The sequence below is a fragment of the Theobroma cacao genome, chromosome 3 (assembly GCF_000208745.1).
Source record: "Theobroma cacao cultivar B97-61/B2 chromosome 3, Criollo_cocoa_genome_V2, whole genome shotgun sequence".
NCBI classification, from domain to species: domain Eukaryota; kingdom Viridiplantae; phylum Streptophyta; class Magnoliopsida; order Malvales; family Malvaceae; genus Theobroma; species Theobroma cacao.
The window spans coordinates 30,551,120-30,572,470 of record NC_030852.1 but is presented as its reverse complement, the minus strand read 5'-3'; the positions used below and the strand labels follow the sequence as shown (position 1 = coordinate 30,572,470).

General features: G+C 35.0%; 2 protein-coding genes across 3 annotated transcripts; one reads left to right on the top strand and one right to left on the bottom strand.

Annotated features, from left to right (window-relative positions):
* LOC18605891 lies at positions 1,050-4,365 on the bottom strand. Of its 2 annotated transcripts, XR_001927173.1 has the most exons (3): positions 4,087-4,365; positions 1,919-3,745; positions 1,050-1,815 (listed from the first exon to the last, which is right to left on the bottom strand). XR_001927173.1 is itself a non-coding variant. In XM_018117772.1 (2 exons), the coding sequence occupies exon 2, from the start codon at positions 3,665-3,667 to the stop codon at positions 3,227-3,229; it is 441 nt and encodes a 146-aa protein (XP_017973261.1). In that variant the 5' UTR covers positions 3,668-3,745; positions 4,087-4,365; the 3' UTR covers positions 1,050-3,226. The 2 variants fall into 2 exon arrangements, 1 of the variants encoding a protein (XP_017973261.1); XM_018117772.1 differs by having other exon boundaries at positions 1,050-3,745.
* On the top strand, positions 17,472-19,099 carry LOC18605890. The gene is made up of 2 exons (XM_007039185.2): positions 17,472-18,090; positions 18,257-19,099. The coding sequence occupies exons 1-2, from the start codon at positions 17,923-17,925 to the stop codon at positions 18,824-18,826; spliced, it is 738 nt and encodes a 245-aa protein (XP_007039247.2). The 5' UTR covers positions 17,472-17,922; the 3' UTR covers positions 18,827-19,099.

Sequence of the window (21,351 nt, the reverse complement as noted above, 5' to 3'; positions counted from 1 at the left end):
AACAATGAAAAGCAAAAACTGTTTTCAGAGCATGAAATCAAACCTGCGAGCGTTATTGCAGACGAAGCCTTGGATGTGAAGTGCCTGTAAGCCCATCGACAAAGCCCGCTTGCGAATAGTTGAGTACTGAAAAATTACTGAATAGAAGGAGATGGATTGTCCATGTGGTTGGGTATGCAAATTCGTCACTGCAGCAGCAATCCAGCCCAAATGCTTCCATCACATGCAATCTTTTATCGCTGTGTGTTATCCACTCTCCTCTTCCTCGGCCCCATCTCCCAACCGCCGCTTAAATTGGGGTACGTAAAAAGAAGAGAAAACGTGCAAAAGCACAAAAAGAAGAAAAAGAAAGTATTCGGCTTTCACACACACACACACACACACACGTGTGTGTGTGTATATATATATATATAATATACACACGACATCTAAGGTGGTGACATCGCAAAGTTTGTGCCAAAACACGTGCCAAGGGTTGTCTCGAAGAAAAGAAAGATTCAGGTGGAGTGCGATCTCACGGCCATGATGCTCTACAGCGTTTCCCCGCAATCACCACCTTTAACAAGACCCAAATCCGGACTTCACAAAACTCCAGAAAGAACAAGCCATCCCAAAAGCCCAAATGCAGTTGAAAGTTGAAACTTGTTTTGGATTAGGCATCTTGGTTGAGAAACAGTTTCAAGTATCCTTCGGCACTTTTTATAGTGTATAAACCAGAAACTAAACAAACAACTTTGGAAGGAGGCGTGGTTCAGAAACCTTTGACACAAGTGTTCTGTAATAATTTTATTTCATTTTGTTTGTTTCAGTGGAAGAGGTGGCAGTTGCTATCCTACCATATCGTGTGCTGACTGTTGCTTGGTACGATCAGAATGCAGGAAGTAGAGCAAGGGATGAACAATGGAAGCAAGACGAAGACATCAGAGAATTCCTTCTCCTAAAGAGGCTCGCACGGAGACAGGCTCCAAATACGATGCCAATATATCAATAACTTCTCCCAATTAAAGTACAAACCTAAAATTACTACTTTATAAAGTACAATCCCTTGATGAAAAATGAGAATAACATAACTGTATAGATCGATCACATAACAAATGTTATATCAGCACAAACCTAAAATTACTGGCACAATTACTACTTTTCCAGGGCTGTAAGTCACAAATATGGACAGCAGAAGAAAATGGAAATAAAAGAGAAGGGCTTGTTACAATGAGCTAAGAAATCAACAGCAAAACAGGAGATTGACTTTTTGTGCTATGTATAAGAATTCAAGGAACACTGCTTCACAATAGTATTAAGTATACAGACAGCTAACAGGCTGGGGCTGCTGCAGCATCCGAGTGAAACAAGATTGGATGAGCGTTGTCTTGGCAGGAGTTGCATTTAACAAACTTGAACGTTTCAGGACAGCACAGCTTATAACATCCTTGTTCTGCGGCTCACCAACCAGCACCTGATCCACACCAGCTAAAACTCAGCAACAATCCATGTGATGGGCTAGATGTGACTCTTACCAGAAATGCTTTGCTAGCCCTGCCAATATGCCAGGACAACAGAAAAGCTTTGATGTTTCAAGTCCGATACAACCCCTGAAAATTTCCCAGCTGCACAGCTCAGCCACCAAATCCTGAACCACTTCACCAGCTAAACTCAGCGCTAATGCCAACATTTCTTAGCAAATTTTGTTTTCCCTGCAATTCAACATAGACAGGACACGGGAGCATTCTGATAAGCACAAACTGATTCTCAACAAATCCACAAATGGTCATCTCACTTCTTCATTGGTTCCAAATAAAGACCAAACATTTTGAGCAGCTGATCTAGTAGAACAAGGCAAGCAATATGTTATTTCATTCTGAGCATAGGGATGACAGCAAGCAGGTTAACCAAGCAATGGAATGGTAAGCGGATCGATCACCTTGCTTCATACTCCATTTTAATTTGGCAAACCAGGTTCCGACCTCAAAGTCAAAATGTACCTATATTATTCAGAAAGCCAACAGCAGTAACACGTGTTCATGAGCAGCCAAGCAGAAGACACCATTGGTTTCTTCTACCGACCAAAGCTGCAAGAACATGGCAACTAATAAACATTAGCATGTAGCAGTTCTTCCACGTGCAAAACTCGACAGCACACCTTTACCCGTGGCACTAGCCATTGGTTCTACGTTGTTGCCTTCTGCTGATAACAATAAGATATTTGCCTTGAGTAAGATTGAACCACCTTGCATTCCATAGGGGCAATCCCTCCAAAGGCCAGACTGCTTATAGCAGGCAGGAAGCATAACATGGAACCTATTTCATCAGCAGTAACAGGCATTGTTTTGACATCCAACATAAGCAATGACATAATTACCTGCACAGAAATGATTAGAACAAGTAGTCAGAAAATTAAATTCACAAAGCCTAAAATGGAAAGTTTTCATTCACTATTGCAAAAGCATATTTAAACTCTCCTGAATTGCACACTTTCAACCCCTGCAAAATCAGCATACACTTCAGGATCTCATATAACAAATTAACCAAGAAAAGAAACAAAAGAATACACTAGAACATATAGAACACATGACAATAGCCATGTCATTCCTATTCAACCTGCATTAAACTAGTCAAATCATAAATGAGTTCTAGAATCACAACATAATATAACGACAAACTATGAAAATAAATACAATGTTTATAAAATGAAGAACTACAAATGAATCAGTACAACCACAATAATTCAACGCTAGTTTAACATCAACTATTGGGCCATACATCCACAAATACGAAAGCTGAATTAAATAATTACAAAAAGGTGCAAAATTAACAATTAGAATAAACATAAGTAACCAAGATACTGCTAAATGAAAAACATAACAATTCCAACTCCTATTAAGAACCTAGAAGTACCCTGTAGCTGTCAAAGTTGATAAACCTGATTAGAGAAGAGTTAGAAAGAAACTGAATGAAATTCAAGTTTCAAAATGAAGCTAGTCGAAGAGCTATATAGCATAAAGATAAGAAATAAAGTGTTTTTTTCCTACAGGCAGGTAGAACGCCAATTGGTCCACCATCATCAGATCACCAACATTAAGTCTATTATCCATTGATCCATATTTCTCCCATGAGAAGAAGCAAAATGGAATAAGTTTCAACGGAACACGATAAGTGAAACAAGATAAAGGAGTCTTTGAGGTTAATAATACGATACTATATATATAGATAATCTAAATTCTAATCTAATCTAGCTCATATCCATGCCATCTCCAACTTGGCTGCAGATCGGACTAACAGCAGAGAAAGATCTCTCGAAAGGAGAAGGATGAAACTGCGCATCGCGTCTGCGCTTAAAACCACAGCTATCAGAGGGTGGGGAATTGTCAGCATCAAACTTCCTCCTGACGCCTCTGACCGCCTGTTCCTCAGCTGTCGTAAGGGGGAAGACCTGGCCGCTTGCCCGGCAAAGGGAACTATGGTTATCATACAAAATTCTCTGGTTACAATTCTTGTCACAGATGTGTGTGATTCCTGTTAGTTTGCAGCGATACATGTTGCCACAAACATGTTCATTTTGACATTTCCAATCGCATTTGTGAACAGGCATAGGCTCATCACGGCCCAGAATAGTAGACAAATAAATAACATTTGCAGGGGCAGCAGCCATGGTTTTGCCGTATACCTCCATTGCCTTTGAGACCAAAAAAAGTCTTTTCACGATTGAAAAATCCCAAAGCTCCCAACCGTGTAATACTCAAACGTTCTTCTGCAGAGCCCAACAGAATATCAAACAATTGGTCAAACTTTTGATACACTTTGGCGGGGTCTCTTGCTAGCTATAACCACTAGTATTTTGATCAAATCCAACACTACAAAAAGCAGACTTGTATTTAACCAAAATTACAAAAACGACCCTACCCATCTAGAGATCAAAGAGGTTAAAAGCATCGAGCCATAACCGTTGAACCCATCACATAAAAACCAAAATACACGCCCAAATGCAAACGGATCTGGAAAATGGGCAAAAAATTGTCCATTCTCCATTAATAAAAAGAGCACAAAACTTGGAAGGAAACAATTGCAAGAGAAGGAAGTAACGAAACTAACCTGGCGCCGGAACAGTGAAAGCAACAAACGGGAACCCCAAAAGAAAGAAAGAAACAAAAAAAGAAACAAGCGCTCTGTCTTGACGAAGAAGCGGCAGTAACCAAAAGGGCAAAGAGAAAAATGGGAAAACCCAGGGAAGGGTAGGGAGTATTTATAGAAAAAAAACGGGGATGAGTAGGAGAAGTTAGGGCCGAAGGGTGGGGGTTGGGGGGTTGACGCGGGGCGCCCTAAGTAAACAAAAAAAAGGTCACTAATGTGTGAAACGAAAGCATTTTGGACAGGAGCAGACGCACGCAAAGGACATCAGGGGAGTTAAGATAGAGTGTGGGTTCGCGGGACATGAAACTGAAATGCCGAACAAATTCACATGTAATTTTCTCAACGACTGAATTTGAATTTGTCGTCTTTCGTCTCTCCGTCTAATTTTCCACTATTTACTTAATCACTGTCACGTGTCTAACGTTTCTTTTCTCAATTTCTTGTCACCTTCTTTCCCATTTCTCATTGACTTTTCGGCGCTTGTATTCACTATTCAAGCGGGAACGGCCCCATTTCCCCATTTCCGAGGGAGAGACAATTCCACCCCACTTTTTCTTAAATTAAAAAATATATAAAGTACTAGACTTTATCTACAAGGATCACAACCACTACCATCAACGGTAGAGCTAATGATTAGGTCAGCTACTTGTTCGGCCCACGCCCACCCAAATTTTTTATTTAGTATGAACTAACTTTGTTTTATCTTCTTTTCTTTTACTATGGGCTTCAAATCCTAACAGATGGACCAGCCTGATCCACATTTTCCTATGATTGGGTCGGGCCGAATCGAACGTACCAAGCATTTGGGCCCAAACCCAATGTGACTCGATGTTTTAGTGTTGGGTTGGTTCTGGGTTTCAGTTACATATCTCCATTCTCCAGCCTGGAACCCACCTAGCGCCTGCAATGACAGGAGCCAGGGATTCAACCCACTCTGGACTTCCCAATCTTTTTATCAAGGGTAACATATTTTCTTGCGAATTAACCATAGCACATATAAATAAAAAATAATAATTTTTTGATGCTCAGACCAAGATTTTGTTACAATAAATTATCCTTTCTTATGAAATTTAAAAGATTAATATTCAAATTTTCACATGTACAAAAAGAAAAAAAAAAGTAAAAGCTTTCAAGTTATGACTGCCAGAACGTACTGAGTAACCTTTGCAGCACTTCAAATTGTGAAGTTTCATTCCCATTTCACTAATGCTATTTGAAAGAGAAGACTAGCATATTCAAAAGATGTGTTCAAATTGTAGTTTTATACGACTTTTTGACTTCAAAGACTGATCTTTCCCTTCCTTCTCTCTCTTTTTTTTTTTTTAAATTGCAACTGTTAATTAATATTTTAAATCACACATTTTACCCGCGCAGATATAATATTCAAAACCTGTTTTGGGTTTGTCGTTTTGAAATCTTTTCAAGTTTTAAAGATAATTAAATAGAAATACTACTAACTTATTACGGGATTGGCTCCCCTCAGGTCCCAATCCCCCGCAGAGGGCAGTCCAAACCGTGGTATCTAAAAACAGGAAAGAAAATCTCTATTCAGTGAGTGAGTTATAAAATAACAGGTATTATCTCATTTGTACCATTAAATCATAAATCATATATGTATGCAAAGGAAAATAAATACTATATAAAAACCTAAATCCAAGTGTTCAAAATTGGACGCCTGAATATATAGTTTACAAAAGTCTGCTTGAAAACAATTGTTGAGTAATTAGATTACTTACAATAACTTTTCCTCCGCTAATATAAGCCTATAAGTTTGCTACCATATACGGGTCTCGACAGGTACCAACAGAACTAGATTAAATAAAATTAACACATTGGGGGATTGAGGTTAACCAAAATTAATATTCTAAGATTTAAGCACATACTCGTATTGACCAAATAGTGACATCAATTAATGTCACTCTCTTGTATTCTTCCTGGCAGGCGGTAGCCAAGGGTGTACTTACCTACATTGAAGTGGTGTCACATGACACCACTGACACCACTCATTTATAAAAAAATATTTACTTGTTATATTACTTATTTAGAATTTTATATAGTTAATAATGATAATGCACTTATTATTTTGTTTACAAGTTTGTAGAGAGTGGGGTGAAAGTAGATTTATTAAAAAATAATTTATATACTAATATTTAAACACTACATGAAAAGACTAAAAATTTTTTTACTATAATTTAAGATTTTTTTTAAAAAGTCAAAAGTTAAACTACTCTCTCTTTAAAATTAAAATCCTACATTTAAGACCTGCACGATGCTTCATTTTCTCGATTTTTGGTTATGTTTTTCACTCTCTCAAAACAATTCATTTGAACTTTAATTATAAGTAATTTTCAATCCAAATTAAAATTTTAAATCCTTAATGTCTAAATATTTTTTTTGTTTATTTTGATAATTTGGGTTCATAATTATAATTTAAAATAAAATAAACTACATCATTCTAAGCCATAAAACACCTAAAATGTCTGCAAATAAAAGTGAACTCATATTAGTTAAAAGAGAATCCAAATATGTAACCAAAGAGGTAGGTCTTCATGATGTGTGGCCATCCAATCGGCGTATTAATTAGCTTCACAATGAATGTGAGATATGGTGCATTCTCAAGATTTTTGAAATAGTTTTCTCATACACTTGATAAGATGAGCATTCGAATCTAATGACGAGTTCTGAATGATTAACTTTTGAATGGCTAACAAAGATTTCGATTCCACCTGAACTTTCCTGAATCCCCTAGTCCAGTATAATTTTAATCCCAAGTTCTGTTGTTAATGAAAAGGTGATACTGATTTTATACATGAAACCCACCAACCAAATCCGTAATCATCTTTAATTACACCATCCATTGTTGCCATGCCTAGTTACCCTCTTGCACTTCCATCAACATTGAGTTTGACAAAAGAATACTTAGGTTTTTCCCAAGATATTAGGACTTCCTTTTTGATTCTGGACTGTTCTTTTCCTAAGTTATCCCATGCTTCTTTTGCTTTCGTCCATATTTGTTGTCATGCATTATAAGGCCAAACAAATGAGTCGTTAAAGAAAACTAGGTTTCGCTAGTACCATAACAGTCATGTGGTATAAACAAATATTGTACCTTATGGTATTCTATCCAAGGTTTTGTTAATTACCATGTTTGTTGTTATCTAACGTTGTAGGTCAAGATGAAAGAAATTTCCTTTTGCTAAATCTGGATCTATCTGCAACCAAACATCGCTCGAAGGTTTACAATCTCTTATTGCATGAAGAATGGCTTCTACTTGATGTCGACACTAAAGGCAAGATGATTAAATGCCCATGTTTCTTCTTGATAACCATTCTATTGTTGGCAAAGAATCATGAAGTACTCGCCAAATGAATACTCAATTTTTCCTTGAGCTAGGTTTTTTCCAAACTTATTGCCAGTAATGAATCGTTGTATCATTGCTCGTTGTTTGTAACTCATAGGTCGACCGAATTGAAAATTTTCCATCGCTTGTTAGAGTCCGTAAACTTATGTCTTTTTCCTTGCTTGAGGGGCCTATCATTATTGCAACAACCATCTGTTAAAGCTCTGGAATTTTGAGAGAAAACTTTGAGAGAAACTTGTGGAAGAATATTTTCTTTTTATTCTCATTGAACAAAAATGGCAACTATAATGGGCTTTTATATACAGAGTTAATAATAAACAGTCTGTTATAAAGAAAGGAAAATAGTTAAAAAAAACAAGAAAGTAAAGTTGTTTAACTAATAACAAACCAACTAATTATAGCAGTAAAAGCAATAAAAATAAATAACTTTCTTAGTATAAGACATGTGTTTGATCCAAGGTCTTTCCTTTGACTTGGCTTCAACCTATCTTCATTCAACCTTTTAGAACCAAACCAAGTCTACAACTGAGCAATGAAGGTATCCTCTTTGCAGATTAATACTCCCCATCCAGATGAATATTCATGATGGAGAATGAATATTATGTATATTCATCTTGCTTAAGAGCTTACGATATTGCTTTGGTTGTAATCCTTTAGTCAATAAATCTGTAATTTCATCTTTGTAGGAACATACACAGGATTGATTATACCAGCAAGCACGTTTTCTTTGATAAAGTGACAGTCCATCTCCATATTTTTGTGCGTTCATGAAATGTAGGATTACGACAATATAGATAGCAGATTGGTTATCATAGTACAATTTTACTGTTACTTCATGTTTAATAGCAAACTCTAATAATAAGTACCTTAGCCACATGACTTCATAACATGTAGAAGCCATGGCTCAATACTCAACCTGTGTTGAGCTTCTAGCAACCACCGTTTGCTTTTTAGATTTCCAACTTACCAACAAACGTCCACAAAATACACACTAATTAGAGACAGACTTGTGTGTATCAGGGTATCCTGCCCAATCACTATCTGAATATGCTGATGTTACTAAATCTAATTTTACTCTCACCAATATTTCTTGGCTTGGAGCTAATTTAAGGTATTTCAAAACATGATATGCTACTGATAAGACTTGAACCGCATAAGAGATGTCAGGTCTTGAGAAAGTCAAATACAAGAGTTTACCTATCAACTACCTATATCCTGGTGAGTTTGCCATTTCTGCATCATTTATGTCTTAACTAAATTTGTGACTATAATCAATGGGAGTTGTGATTGGTTTCAAACCAAACATGCCATATTCTTCCAAAAGATCCAATGTATTCTTCCTTTGACAGATTGAAATACCTTATGAACTCTTTGCAATCTCAAGGCCAAGAAAATACTTTATTGTTCCTAAGTCCTTCAATTTAAATTTAGAGCTTAAGTAGTCCTTTACATAAGCAACAACTTGAGTAGAAGTATTAGCAATAACTATGTCATTAACATTTACCAACAATGCTGTAAAGTCTCCATTAGATATTGTCATTGTAAACAAAGAGTAATCTGAGAGTGATGTGTAAAACCATACCTCAATAAAGAAGTAGTGAACTTAGTATTCCATTGTCTTGAAGCCTGCTTTAAACCACAAAGAGATTTATGTAACTTGCAGACTAATTTGGAATCAGGTTCATACTCCTCTTTAATAGAATAACCTTGAGCTAATTGCATATATATTGTTTCTTTAAAATCTCCATTGAGAAAAGCGTTATTTATGTTGTGTTGTGATTAATATCAACCCTTAGCAGCTACCAATGCTAAGAAAACCTTGACAGTAGTTTGTTTAGCCACAAGGCTGAAGGTTTCTTGATAATCAAACCCTTCCTTTTAATTGTAGTCCTTAGCTACCAACCTTACCTTATACCTTTCCACAATCCCATTTGCATTCATTTTAACCTTAAACACCCACTTAAAACCTTCTGTATATGAGTCAGAAAGTAAAGGTACAATACTCCATGTTCCATTATTTTCCAAAGCCTTCAATTCAGATTGCATTGCTTCTTGCCAATGAGAGTACTTAACAGCTTGACTATATGTAGCTAGTCCATAAGTTTGAGATAATGTTGCTAAAAAGACTTGTGAGCAGAAAAAAGTTGATGGCTGGAAAGAAAATTTGTTGTAGGATGTGAAGTAATTTAGTGAGAACTATAAGGTAAATAAGTTTGATAAACTTCAAGGTACTCTGGTGTGTGTTTAGGTTAGTTACTTTTCCTAATTATGGGAATAGTATCAGGTAAAGCAATGACAGAACTATAAGGTATTGAAACATGACTTTGCAAGGCTACTTTAAACAACAGTGTCAGGTGAATTGGAATGTAATTCATCAGGTTCTAGTTGAGAGTGAGTTTCAAGTGATGGAACATGTGTAAATGAAGATGACTTAGCTGAAAGATGATGATTTGGGGTAAAATTCACAACATTAGGGGCTGAAATACTAAAATTGAAGCTATACATATCAGGTGTTTGTGAAAATGCAGATTGATCAACAAGATGTTGTGATGATTTGAAAGGAAAGATATGTTCGTGAAAAACTAGTTTCTAGATGTAAGAAACTTCGTAGCATTAGTGTCATAAACTTTGTATCCCTTTGTGCCATGTGGATATCCAACAAATACACATTTAGTTGCACTTCGATCTAATTTTCTTCTGTTTTGTCTAAAGTAGACACAAAACAAATAGAGCCAAAGACTCTAAGGTGTTCATAGGAATGTGGTTTAAGATAGAGCACTTCATAGGATGGCTTATCTTGGAGAACTTTAGTTGGAATTCTATTGACTAAATGAGCTACAGTAAGAACTGTTTCTCCCCCAAAACACACAAATTAGGAAGCTTGATGTATTAGAGCTTTGGCTACTACAAGAATATGCTGATGTTTTCTCTCAACAATCCTATTTTGTTGAGATGCCTCCACACAAGAAAGTTGATGTACGATACCATATTTTGCATAAAAATCAGTAAGACTAAATTCCCTCCCATGATTTGTCTTAAAGCTTTTTATAGAGGTTGAAAATTGATTTTTAGCAAACTTATAAAATGAAGGCAATAAACTAAACACATATGATTTGTGTCACATGAAAAAATCCAAGTAAACCTTGAAAAATCATCAACTAAAGTGAGAAAATAACGTTGGCCTTTGATAGTAGGAACTGTATATGGTCCTCATACATTAGCATGCACATTTTCAAAAACAGAAGCTGTATTTTTAATGTGAATAAGAAATGGTAATTTTTTTTCATTTTTGTAGCAAGACAAACATCACATATCAAATCTTTTGAAGACTAAATCTCAAGATATTGTTTATTTATGACACTTATTCTACTTGAATGTGTGTGACCTAGCCTAAAGTGCCACAAGTCAAATTTTTTGTACAATGTTTTACAAGTATTGACAGAAGATTTAACAGGAAATGATACATAATTATCAAAACTGAACTTGGAAAGAAATTGTTCATCTTGGTAATCTTGCAGGAAGCATAACCCTGAGAAAACTGTAGCAACCTCGGTTATCTTCCATGAAGGGAGATCTTGAATAACACAAAGCTCATCAGTAAAGAGAACACAGTTGTTCTTACAAGAAGTAAGTTTAGTCACTAAAACAAGGTTGAAATTGAATGAAGGGATACATAAAACATTTTCTAAGGTTAATAGAGATGTCAAGCCCGACCTTATAAAGTACGTGCCATGTCCTTCATGTAATTGACAATATACTTGCATACTTGGGAAGCCTCGAAAAATAGTCAAAAGTCGATATTGTACTAAATGGTACTATTAAGTTCAATTAAGTCTCGAACTAGTCTAAATAGAGATCTTAAGATGAAATTAAAAATTTAAAAACCTCAGAATGACTTAAAATGATGATTTGGAGTTCGAGGGCTGAATTGGAGTCAATTTGAAATTTTCATGTTCTAGGGGTAAAATGGTAATTTTATCACTCGGGGATAAAATGGAAATTTTTAGAAAAAATTTTGATCACATTTGACTCATTGGAGTATGATTTGAGTTTGAGAGGTGAAAAATTTAAATTTTAACATTTTTGGAGTCTCAGGGGCAAAATGATAATTTTACAAGTTTACAAGGGCAAAGTTGGAATTTTAGAATTTTACACCACCTAACACTTGTCATGCCCATGGATTTCAGCCATTAATATTTTACATTGTGGATAATTGAAACATTTTATGTGATGGAGAGAGATTGCTTAATGGATAAGTATTACACATGGATCAATGGAAACATGCCATGTGTCAAGCTTGGATTATTCTAGAATTTCCTAGTAAAATCTATTCAAAACTCTCTTAGTCTCACTTATATGGCCGGCCAAAGCATGAAGTGAAAAGGAAAGGAAAGAACACAAAACTTAGGTGGGAAAATTGAAGAAAAAGTGTAGGATTTCAAGGGATTAAGCTAATAAAGGTAAAATTTTGTGATTTTATCTTGTGATTTACACTACCCATGCTTTCTTTTTCATTTTTCATGCTTAGAACTCAAGTTTGCATGATGAACCCATGTTGGCCGAATTTGAGAGGAGAGGTTTTGAGCATTGATTTTGCTAGATTTCAAGCTAATTAAGTGTTTTTGGTTGTTTGGTAATGGAAAATATGAAAATCTAGTAAGGAATCACTTTGTTCTTCACAAACCCACAAGAGGCCGAATTTTCTAGGGAAGATATTGAGGCTGAAATTGATGATATTTCATGATATTTTGGTGGTATTTAATGATTGATGAGGCTAGAAATTTAATGAAAAATTTTGGCATGAAAATCTTAATTTTTACCTAATATATAGACATGTGCGAGTTATGGTTCGAACTGATAAATTGAATCATATTCACAGTCATTGAGGTATTTTAAGTATAATTGGAGTGTAGAAAGTGAAAGAAATTGATTTGGAGTTAGATTGAAGGTTTTAACCAATTACATCGAGAATAATGCAAATTAGGTCGAATACCGTATTTAAACGGCTATTCAGATATTTTGCATCACATTTCGTGCGTTCATATAGATTTATAGAGCCTGAAATAGTTTATGATAAATTGACACAATTTCTTGAAATTCGTGTCACGTATGATGTATAGGTGGTGAGCCCTCTAACAAGGGTAAAGAGATTGTGCCTGAAGATCGAAAATAGGAGTATATCGAACTCCTAGTTCTGTGAGTAACCTTACTATCGTCTTAATTATCTAAAGTATGTTTTATCCGATTTTGTGAATTTTATGAAAAATGAATTAAATGATAAATTTTTCGATTTTATAAACAAAATGTGATTTAATGAAATGATTTCATAAAATTGTTTTAAAATTTAATAATGGCTTTTCAAATAGAGTAATTGGAGACCATTTGATGTATTGTGAATTTATGGTTATAATTGATTGGCTTATGGCAATATTGGCATGAATGGTGGAATTGGTATTTGTGTTGAAATATATGAACTGTGTATTTAGCCTTGAAAGGCTGTGAATTACAATAATTATCATATCATGTTATTGAATTTTATTGATTGGTGGGATGATTATTAGCTTACTGCAGTGGGCGGGTTTTCTTGAACCAACCTATTAGAAGGGCATGGTAAACCCCGTTATATCTTACCTCAGTATGAGAGGCGCGGGTGGATAACTCCTGAGGCTAACATTTTAGAGGTCACTTCAAGTCAAACCACCACATGAGGGGGAACTCAGCCAACGCCAAGGAACGACTATATTTTCAAAATAAAAACATGATTTATGAGTACATAACTTTTTAATAGCCTTGGCGAACTCGGTTTGGGATAGCCATCGGCCAAGGTATCCCTGATGATTGAGTATGATAATGATTTTGGCACGAGACAAAGTTTTAAGAAATTCATAAGCCATGTTAATTACTCGATTTATATGAATTGATTTTATTTGGTTGAAATAAGTTGAAAGGTGATGAATTTCAGTATGTTAAACTGTTTTATCTGTCTCCATTTACTCGACTTTAGATGGTTTAGATGGTATCTGTTTACTCACTGAGATTTTATAATCTCACCACCCTCCTTTCCAACCATTTCAGGCCCAAGGTAGCTTGTGGATAGCAGATATCATCAAGGATTATAGTCGGCTTTACTACTCTAAAAACTGTAGGTTTACTGCCTTTGTGCACTTTTGTTCCTTGTGGGCCCACGAGTCACTGTAAAGTAAATTTCATATCCCAGTTATTTGTATTATAGTACGTGTGAATTTATTTAGCTTTTACATTATAAAAATTATTTACCGATAACTCTATAAATATTGTTTTACAAGAAATTAGAATATTTTATTGAATATTTTTATTTTATTCAAATAGTTGCAATATCATTTTTAATAAATGTTTTAGACACCCAAATTTATTTTAAATAATGAAATATGTGTTTTTCACTTATCTACTACATTTTTAGTCGGGGATCGGAAAATTTTGAGGAAAAATGACGGAAACGCCCTGTGAAGCGAAAATTATTTTTTCACGGTTTTGAAAGGGAAAAAGCTTAAAATTCTTAAAAAAAAAAGAGGTTTGGTGATGATTACTCACAGAGGAGATGACAAAAAAATGGTACTAAAGCCTTGCGGGGTTCTGGTTGACACTTTGGGTAACGAATGTCTATTGGGACGTCCCGACGGTTGTCACAGGCTCGAGGAGAGTACCGGATCGTGAAAAGAGAGGTCAACTTAACAATTCCTATATGGGTCACAATAGCTTTAACACTATTAGGTAAACACACAAAACAAGTTTTTACTGATCTAACAAAGTTAAAGTTAACCAAAGAGCATGATATATGATCACTAGCACCAGTATCTATCACTCAGGAATTTTGCTTTATCATGAAAGATTTGATAATTTTGTACTTAGGTGGAAGGTTATTCATGGTGTTAAAACAAAAGTGACCAGAGACAATACTTACAAAGGTTGAATTGACCAAATAAGGCTTTCTTTGTTGAGCATTTAATGAACCACCAAAATAGTATTCACTGTTTATACCATTCTCATTGAGAAGAGTCATTAATATATGAACGTGTTGCTTAATTTGAGATAGTTGGGACATGGAATCTATGCCAATAAGCTTCTCATCATAATCAAACTGTAAAGTATTTTTTGCTTCAGTTGAGATATTGTTTGTAGTTGATTTTGTCTTCTTGAAACCGCTTTTGCCTTTTGTAAACTTGAAATTTTCAAGGAATCTAATCAACCTATAGCACTTTTCTTTAACATGACCATTCTTTCCACAATGACTACACACCAATTCTGTCTTGGCCTTCTTCTTATTGTCTATAGTAGTAATCATGGCAGAGGACTTTATAAATGGATTCGATTGAATCAACAAACTTTTTTGAGCTTTTCTCCCAAAACCATATTATAAGCTCTGTCTAGCTTAAGAAGAGGTTCCGTTGATATAATCTATGATCTTAATGTAGAAAAAGACTCATTGAGATCATTTAAGAATCTAAATACCATATCTTTGTAGTATTAATTTGAGTATTTGTTAAAGCAGACAGGATTGCATTTACCACACTCACAATGTGGTAAAGGCCTGAAATTCCTCAACTTTTCCCAAATCCCCTTTAACTCAATAAAGTATGCATCTATTGATCTAGTGCCTTGATTCACATTGCCTAAATTGTACTACAAGTTGCATACACGGGTGTCATCTGGTTAGGCAAAGTTCAGCTTAAAAGTGTTTTAGATTTCAGAGGCATTATCTATGTAAAACACAGTAGATGCTATTAGAGGTGTTATAGAATCCAAAAGCCAGGCAACTATCAAATTATTCCATATAATCCAGGAACTAAACAGAGGATCTGAAACATTAGGTTTTGTAATCATGCCATTAATGAAACCGACTTTATTCCTAATAGACAGTGCTAACAAAAATGATTTGCTCTAAGTAATATAATTGCTTGAGGTGAGCTTAGGATTCACAATGATAGATCCATGACTATCAGTATGATACATGTAGTAAGGGGATTGAACATCCTCTAGATACGAATTTGTAGTTTTAGGGTTTGCTGTAAATTTAGTCACTAGTTGTGAGTCTTCAGCCATATCCAAGATAACAACAAATCACAAGTAAAAAGTTTTTTAATTTTCACAAATCACAACTCTAGTGGTAATTGAAGAAACTCAAGTGATCAATTCTAACACATTCCAGATCTACAAAGTGAGATGCAAGATTTCATGTGAAATGATGAAAATGAAAAATCAAGCAATGAATAAGAAATAAACCAAGAATAATAACAAAACCTCAAATGGATTTATAAAGCATTCTTGATCCTAAATCTTGAAGTCACTCTGATACCATGTAAAAGCTTTGGAATTTCGAGAAAAAACTTTGAGAGAAACTTGTGGAAGAATATTTTCTTTTTATTCTTATTGAATAAAAATGGCAACTATAATGAGTTTTTATATACAAAGCTAACAAGAAACAATCTGTTATAAAGAAAGGAAAAGAGGTGTAAAAACAAGAAAGTAAAGTTGTTTAACTAATAACCAACCAACTAATTACAGTAGTAAAAACAGTAAACTCTCTCAGTATAAGACATACGTTTGACCCAAAGTCTTCTCTTTGACTTGGCTTCAACCTATCTTCAATCAACCTTTCAAAACCGAGCCAAGTCTACAAATAAGCAATGAAGATATATTTTTTATAAATTGACACTATCAATGTAATATGTTAAGGGAGAACTTGATTAACTTGATCAAAGTTCCAATTACCAAATTCATCACAATAATTGGCTACAGGTAAATCCATTTCAACCTCTAATAGATATATGGTTGCATAATTGATAAATGGTCCTTAGCTGAGCTAAGAATCTGTCCAAAACTAAGTTAGGTGTCCATTTGCAATATTACTTCCTAGCCCCTTTGTAAGGACTATTCTACTTTTCAGAATACTCTTCCACACATGAGCCATATGGTTTAGCTTCCACCGACATAAAATCTTTATTTCGATATATTGTTTGATTATTTTGTAGACAAATGGAAATACTGTGTATCTTTTAGTTTATTTGTTCATAAAACTTGTATTGATCTTACCAGTTACAATAATATAAGTTGAAAGAGCTTTTTTAGTAATGAAATTTATAAAACACGAACTATGCAATCAAATGAATAATGAGTGAGCAATTATAGTTATCTAAAATATTTTTACTTTGAAGTATTAAATAAATGTATTGAATTTATATTTTCTATAATTTAATGTTATAAATTTTAATTTATTTATTTAACATATTTATAATTTTTAATTATTATTATTTTAATTATGACATTACTTAAAAAAAATTTTAAATCCACTTCTACGGGTAGCTATATGGTTACTACAAAGTCTAGTTATTACCTTCCCTCTCACTTGGTACGTAGGGTAGACACTTATCAGGTGGAGTACTTCCAAGGAAAGTACAACAGAGGGTGGGGAGCCGGAATTAAAAAACCATTAATAAAGAAAACAAAAAAAAAAATCCTGGGCTGCGGTATATGATAAATATTAACAAAAAGAGCATATGAGTAATTGTTAAAAATGGAAAAGGAGCTCAAAAGGTAGAAGAAGTTGGGCAGTAGCAAGAATGATATGATAAAGTATAAATTGATCCACGAATGAACGCAAAGTGAGCACACTAGGGACAAGAGTGTTGGGCATGGGTGAGTTAAATTATGCTGGAAAATTAAGAGAAGGGTGTTCTCAGTGCGCATATATTATATGGCAGCAGCCAGCCACCCCTCGTGCTAATTAAGCAGCAAAAACAAAAAATGTCAGTTATGGTTTGCCAATGCATGTGAGGCTAAAGCTTGGATTGTTGAACTTTAAATGTTAAAATGAATGACCTTTCATCTCTGGTTAAGATGGCTTCATGGTTTGTACTGAAGGCTACAAATCTATTTAATGATGTGATGTACAAGGAAGAGAATATATATACTACTTACTACTGAGAAGGGAAACAGAAGATTAAAATGGTTTTTCCAAGTAGAAAAGATTATCATTAGGACGAAAAAGCAGCTTCCTCTTTCACCGGAGTCCAACCAAGACGGCTGATGTTTTTCTTTGGGTTCAGCATTTTAACTTTGAAGTGAATTGGAAAAAGAAGTCACGGGGTTTTGGTGGGCCAAGTGCGGTTTGGCTCTGCACTCCACGTAAGAGTCCCACTTTAATGCTACTCTTAGTTTTCATTAAACCTGCTTTCTTTTATCTTTCCTCTTTCTTGGTTTCCTTCCAATTCCATAAACGTAAGAGCGAGGACAGCCCGCACCCGCAATCCCAGCTGTCTCTCTTTGTTTTCCCCTCTCTGTTCCCACTTCACACCAAAACACTCTAGAAATTACGGACAGCCAAGCCGAAGGCCTTGCACGTTGTTCAAGTTCTCTACCAATTTGCTGATTTAGTCTTGTGAAACTGCTCTAAACCAATATGACTATCGAGATAAAATATCTGGATTGGGCGCTAGTCCCAATCGGGATTCTTTTAATGTTGGCATACCATCTTTGGCTTCTCTATCGAATCGTCAAACATCCCACCAAGACTGTAATCGGCGTCAACGCCATCAACCGCCGCTTCTGGGTTCGCGCTATGATGGAGGTAATTGGTATTTCTTAATTTTCCAATATTCTTGACCATTTCTTTTCCTCTTTCTTGAATCTGATTTCTCAATTCTGGCATCTTTAGATATAGTATCTAATTAAACCCTTGCATGCATGGGAAAATGGATGGAAAAATTAATGAAGTAGTAATTTTTATGGTGCAGGACGTGGCAAAAAATGGGGTTTTGGCTGTGCAAACGCTGAGAAACAACATAATGGCATCGACCCTTTTGGCATCGACGGCGATCATGCTGAGTTCGCTCATCGCCGTCTTGATGACAAGCAGTAGCGGTAATAGATCGTCTTGGTTCGTGTTTGGAGACCGAAGCAACCTCGCATTTTCCATCAAGTTTTTCTCAATATTGGTTTGCTTCCTGGTGGCCTTCTTGCTCAACGTGCAGTCCATCAGGTATTACAGCCATGCTAGCATTCTCATCAATGTGCCTGTGAAGAAGATGTCCCAGCATCAGCGCCATCACCATCTTACCGTTGAATACGTTGCCACCACTGTGAACAGGGGCAGCTATTTTTGGTCTTTAGGACTACGTGCGTTTTACTTCTCGTTCCCTCTTTTCTTGTGGATCTTTGGGCCTCTTCCTATGGTTTTCTGTTGCATTGCCCTCATTTTCATGCTGTATTTCCTCGATGTTACCTTCCAATATGGGGGGGCCGCTGGGGTTGTTGATGACAATAGCCACAAGGATGAGGAATTAGGGGGTTCGGGTCGATCGTAATCCCTGTAACTTCGTACAGCTAGGAATACAGGAAATGGTTGCGTCTGCCAATTCGTTCAATCCAAGTTGAATCGAATGGCTTTTCATCATTATGGGAAATAAAGTTGTTAACAAATACCGTCGCATACGCATTTTAGTTTTCTATCCTAATCATCAGTAACGAACACGGTTTGTTAAATCAGAATTGGGTTTTCAGCCTTTTCCCATACAAAAATGTGTCCAAGGAGAATTGTTCCATAAGAGGAATGAAAATTGGCAGGTTGCTTTCTTCTATCGTTATGGATATCACTTCCTTTGGGAGCAATCCTTTTTTCATGCAAAAAATTTGCTAATTACACACAACTAAACCAAAATGATATGCCGTGTTACGCATGAAGCAGTCACGAGCTACCCGACACTATGGTTCCAACTTGCTGTCCTTTTTTGTGTCCTAAGGCAGTTATGCCGTCCTTTTAAAGAATTTTACCTAGTTGCTTATCAAACAAATTGTTCCAAAACTATTCTTTTTCACTTGGCCACAAGATCATCATGAGCCCGAATTTGCATTCCGCGTAGATTGAACGATATTGATGCCTCAAAAACTTACATGACTAAATACCAATATGCCCTCGTGCGTCTATCTTTAGTTTCTCAAATTAAAATAAGAACAAAGACTTTTGCCACATATACATAGTGGTGTTTTCCCTGCACAATTTCTAGGATTGATCATGCTGGAATCGAGATGCTTACCAAGTAAAAATCTTTTCAATCTATTCCGCTGTGAAAGTCATAGTTGCTCGATGAGAAGAAATGTACTGCCAATAGAAGCTGACTTATTTCTACTGACAAAAACGTCAACAAATCCATAAGAACCTCTTCAGCACAACAGAAAATATACACAAGTAATTCCAGTCTTGCATTTCTAAGGTATTTATGTTTTACGCTTTTAATCAACCAAGCTAAAAGCAAGCTGAGACCAAAGAATAAATTGTAACAAAGAGCTAACCTTCGCTTCATCAAGATAATAATTGTACACAAATACGTCGAGTCTCTTGGTATGCTGATCTGAGCCGCTAAAAATGATCTAAAGAATCTCCACCTTGACATGCTTAGCTGTTGCTGACAAAGCTTGTGATTCAGCTTCTAGATATTTACAGCCTAACATTTACAAATGGTTCTTTCTTTTCATGAAGCTGGACAGTGATGATCATCAATGTCATTCCACTTTCTAAATGGTTGCAATGAGTGAATAACACTTTCCTACATAATGCACACATCCTCATGCAAAGATTGCAGGCAAGAGAAATTTTGCAACTCGTACAACCACTAGATTCAGCAACTACTATAAGATTTTGTGCATTTTAAAGTAAGCTTACAAGCAAGACCTGGTATAGACTACAGACCAAACCTGGTGGACAGTCAAATAGTTGGAGGATACACATTTGTCTTAGGAATGCTGCCTAATAAAAAGAAAAGATAAAATATCCGGATCTTTTTAAGTTTTGATTGAAAATACATATACGCTTATTAATTTTTAAAATAGACATTTTGACCCAAGATTAAAAATATCGTTAATAGAAATAATGAAAAGACTAAAATACACTTTTTTTTTATTACTTTAAAAAATTATTATTATATTTTAAGAAAATAAAAAAAAAAAGAAGCGCCGATCGGTGCTCCCTAGACCCCCAAGAAAAGGGAGCACCGGCAAGGGAAGAGGGGAGCACGATTTGGGGCTCCCTCAGTGCTCCCAAATGGAGAGCTTTTATTATTTTTAATTAATAAAAAATTTATATAATTATAATTATTAAAATTAATCAAATGTAAAATTATTTTTTTATTCTTGCCAAGTCAACAAGTTGACAAAAATACTAACGATTAGAGGTGAGCAAATGTAAGACGAATCGAACAACCAAATCGAGTTGAAATGAGTTCGATTTTTTCGGTTCAATTAGTTCAGTTTTTTAAATAGTTCAATTAGAATAGTTTGGTTATTAAAATTAATTCAGTTAGAAAAATTTCTAACCGAACTAACCGAACTTAAGTAAATGTATTATAGGGATTTTGTATGAAAAATAAATCATAAACTTAATCTCCTCCTCTTTAGTTTCTTTTTAATTGTATGAGTTTTCATCTTATTTATTATAATTTTTTATTATAATTTTTTAATATTTTTTGTAATATTGATTTATTTAAAAAATACAACATAAATAAATATATAAAAAAAATAAAAAAATTTATCAAATTCGATTTTTGATTAGCTTGGTTATTTGTATAGCTCAATTTGGTTTTGATTATTTTTAAATATGAATTCGGTTACTTCGGTTATTAGATATAAAAAATCGAATTAACCGAAATAACCGTTTGCACATCTCTATTAACGATTGACTAGCGGTTGGACTTAGGTGTCTAGCGAAAAATATTTTTTTAAGACGGAATGTCTATTTTCAAAACTAATGAACCTTTATATAATTTCGATCAAAACTTAAGAAGGTCTGATAGTTTACCCTCAAACGAAACCACACTTGAGAAGGATATATTGTTAG

Bases quoted from the DNA above. Each gene is read 5' to 3' on its own strand.
- LOC18605891 (XM_018117772.1), bottom strand. From the start codon at position 3,667: ATGGAGGTATACGGCAAAACCATGGCTGCTGCCCCTGCAAATGTTATT.
- LOC18605890 (XM_007039185.2), top strand. From the start codon at position 17,923: ATGACTATCGAGATAAAATATCTGGATTGGGCGCTAGTCCCAATCGGG. The intron at 18,091-18,256 runs GTAATTGGTATT...TTTATGGTGCAG, and splicing joins GGGTTCGCGCTATGATGGAG to GACGTGGCAAAAAATGGGGT.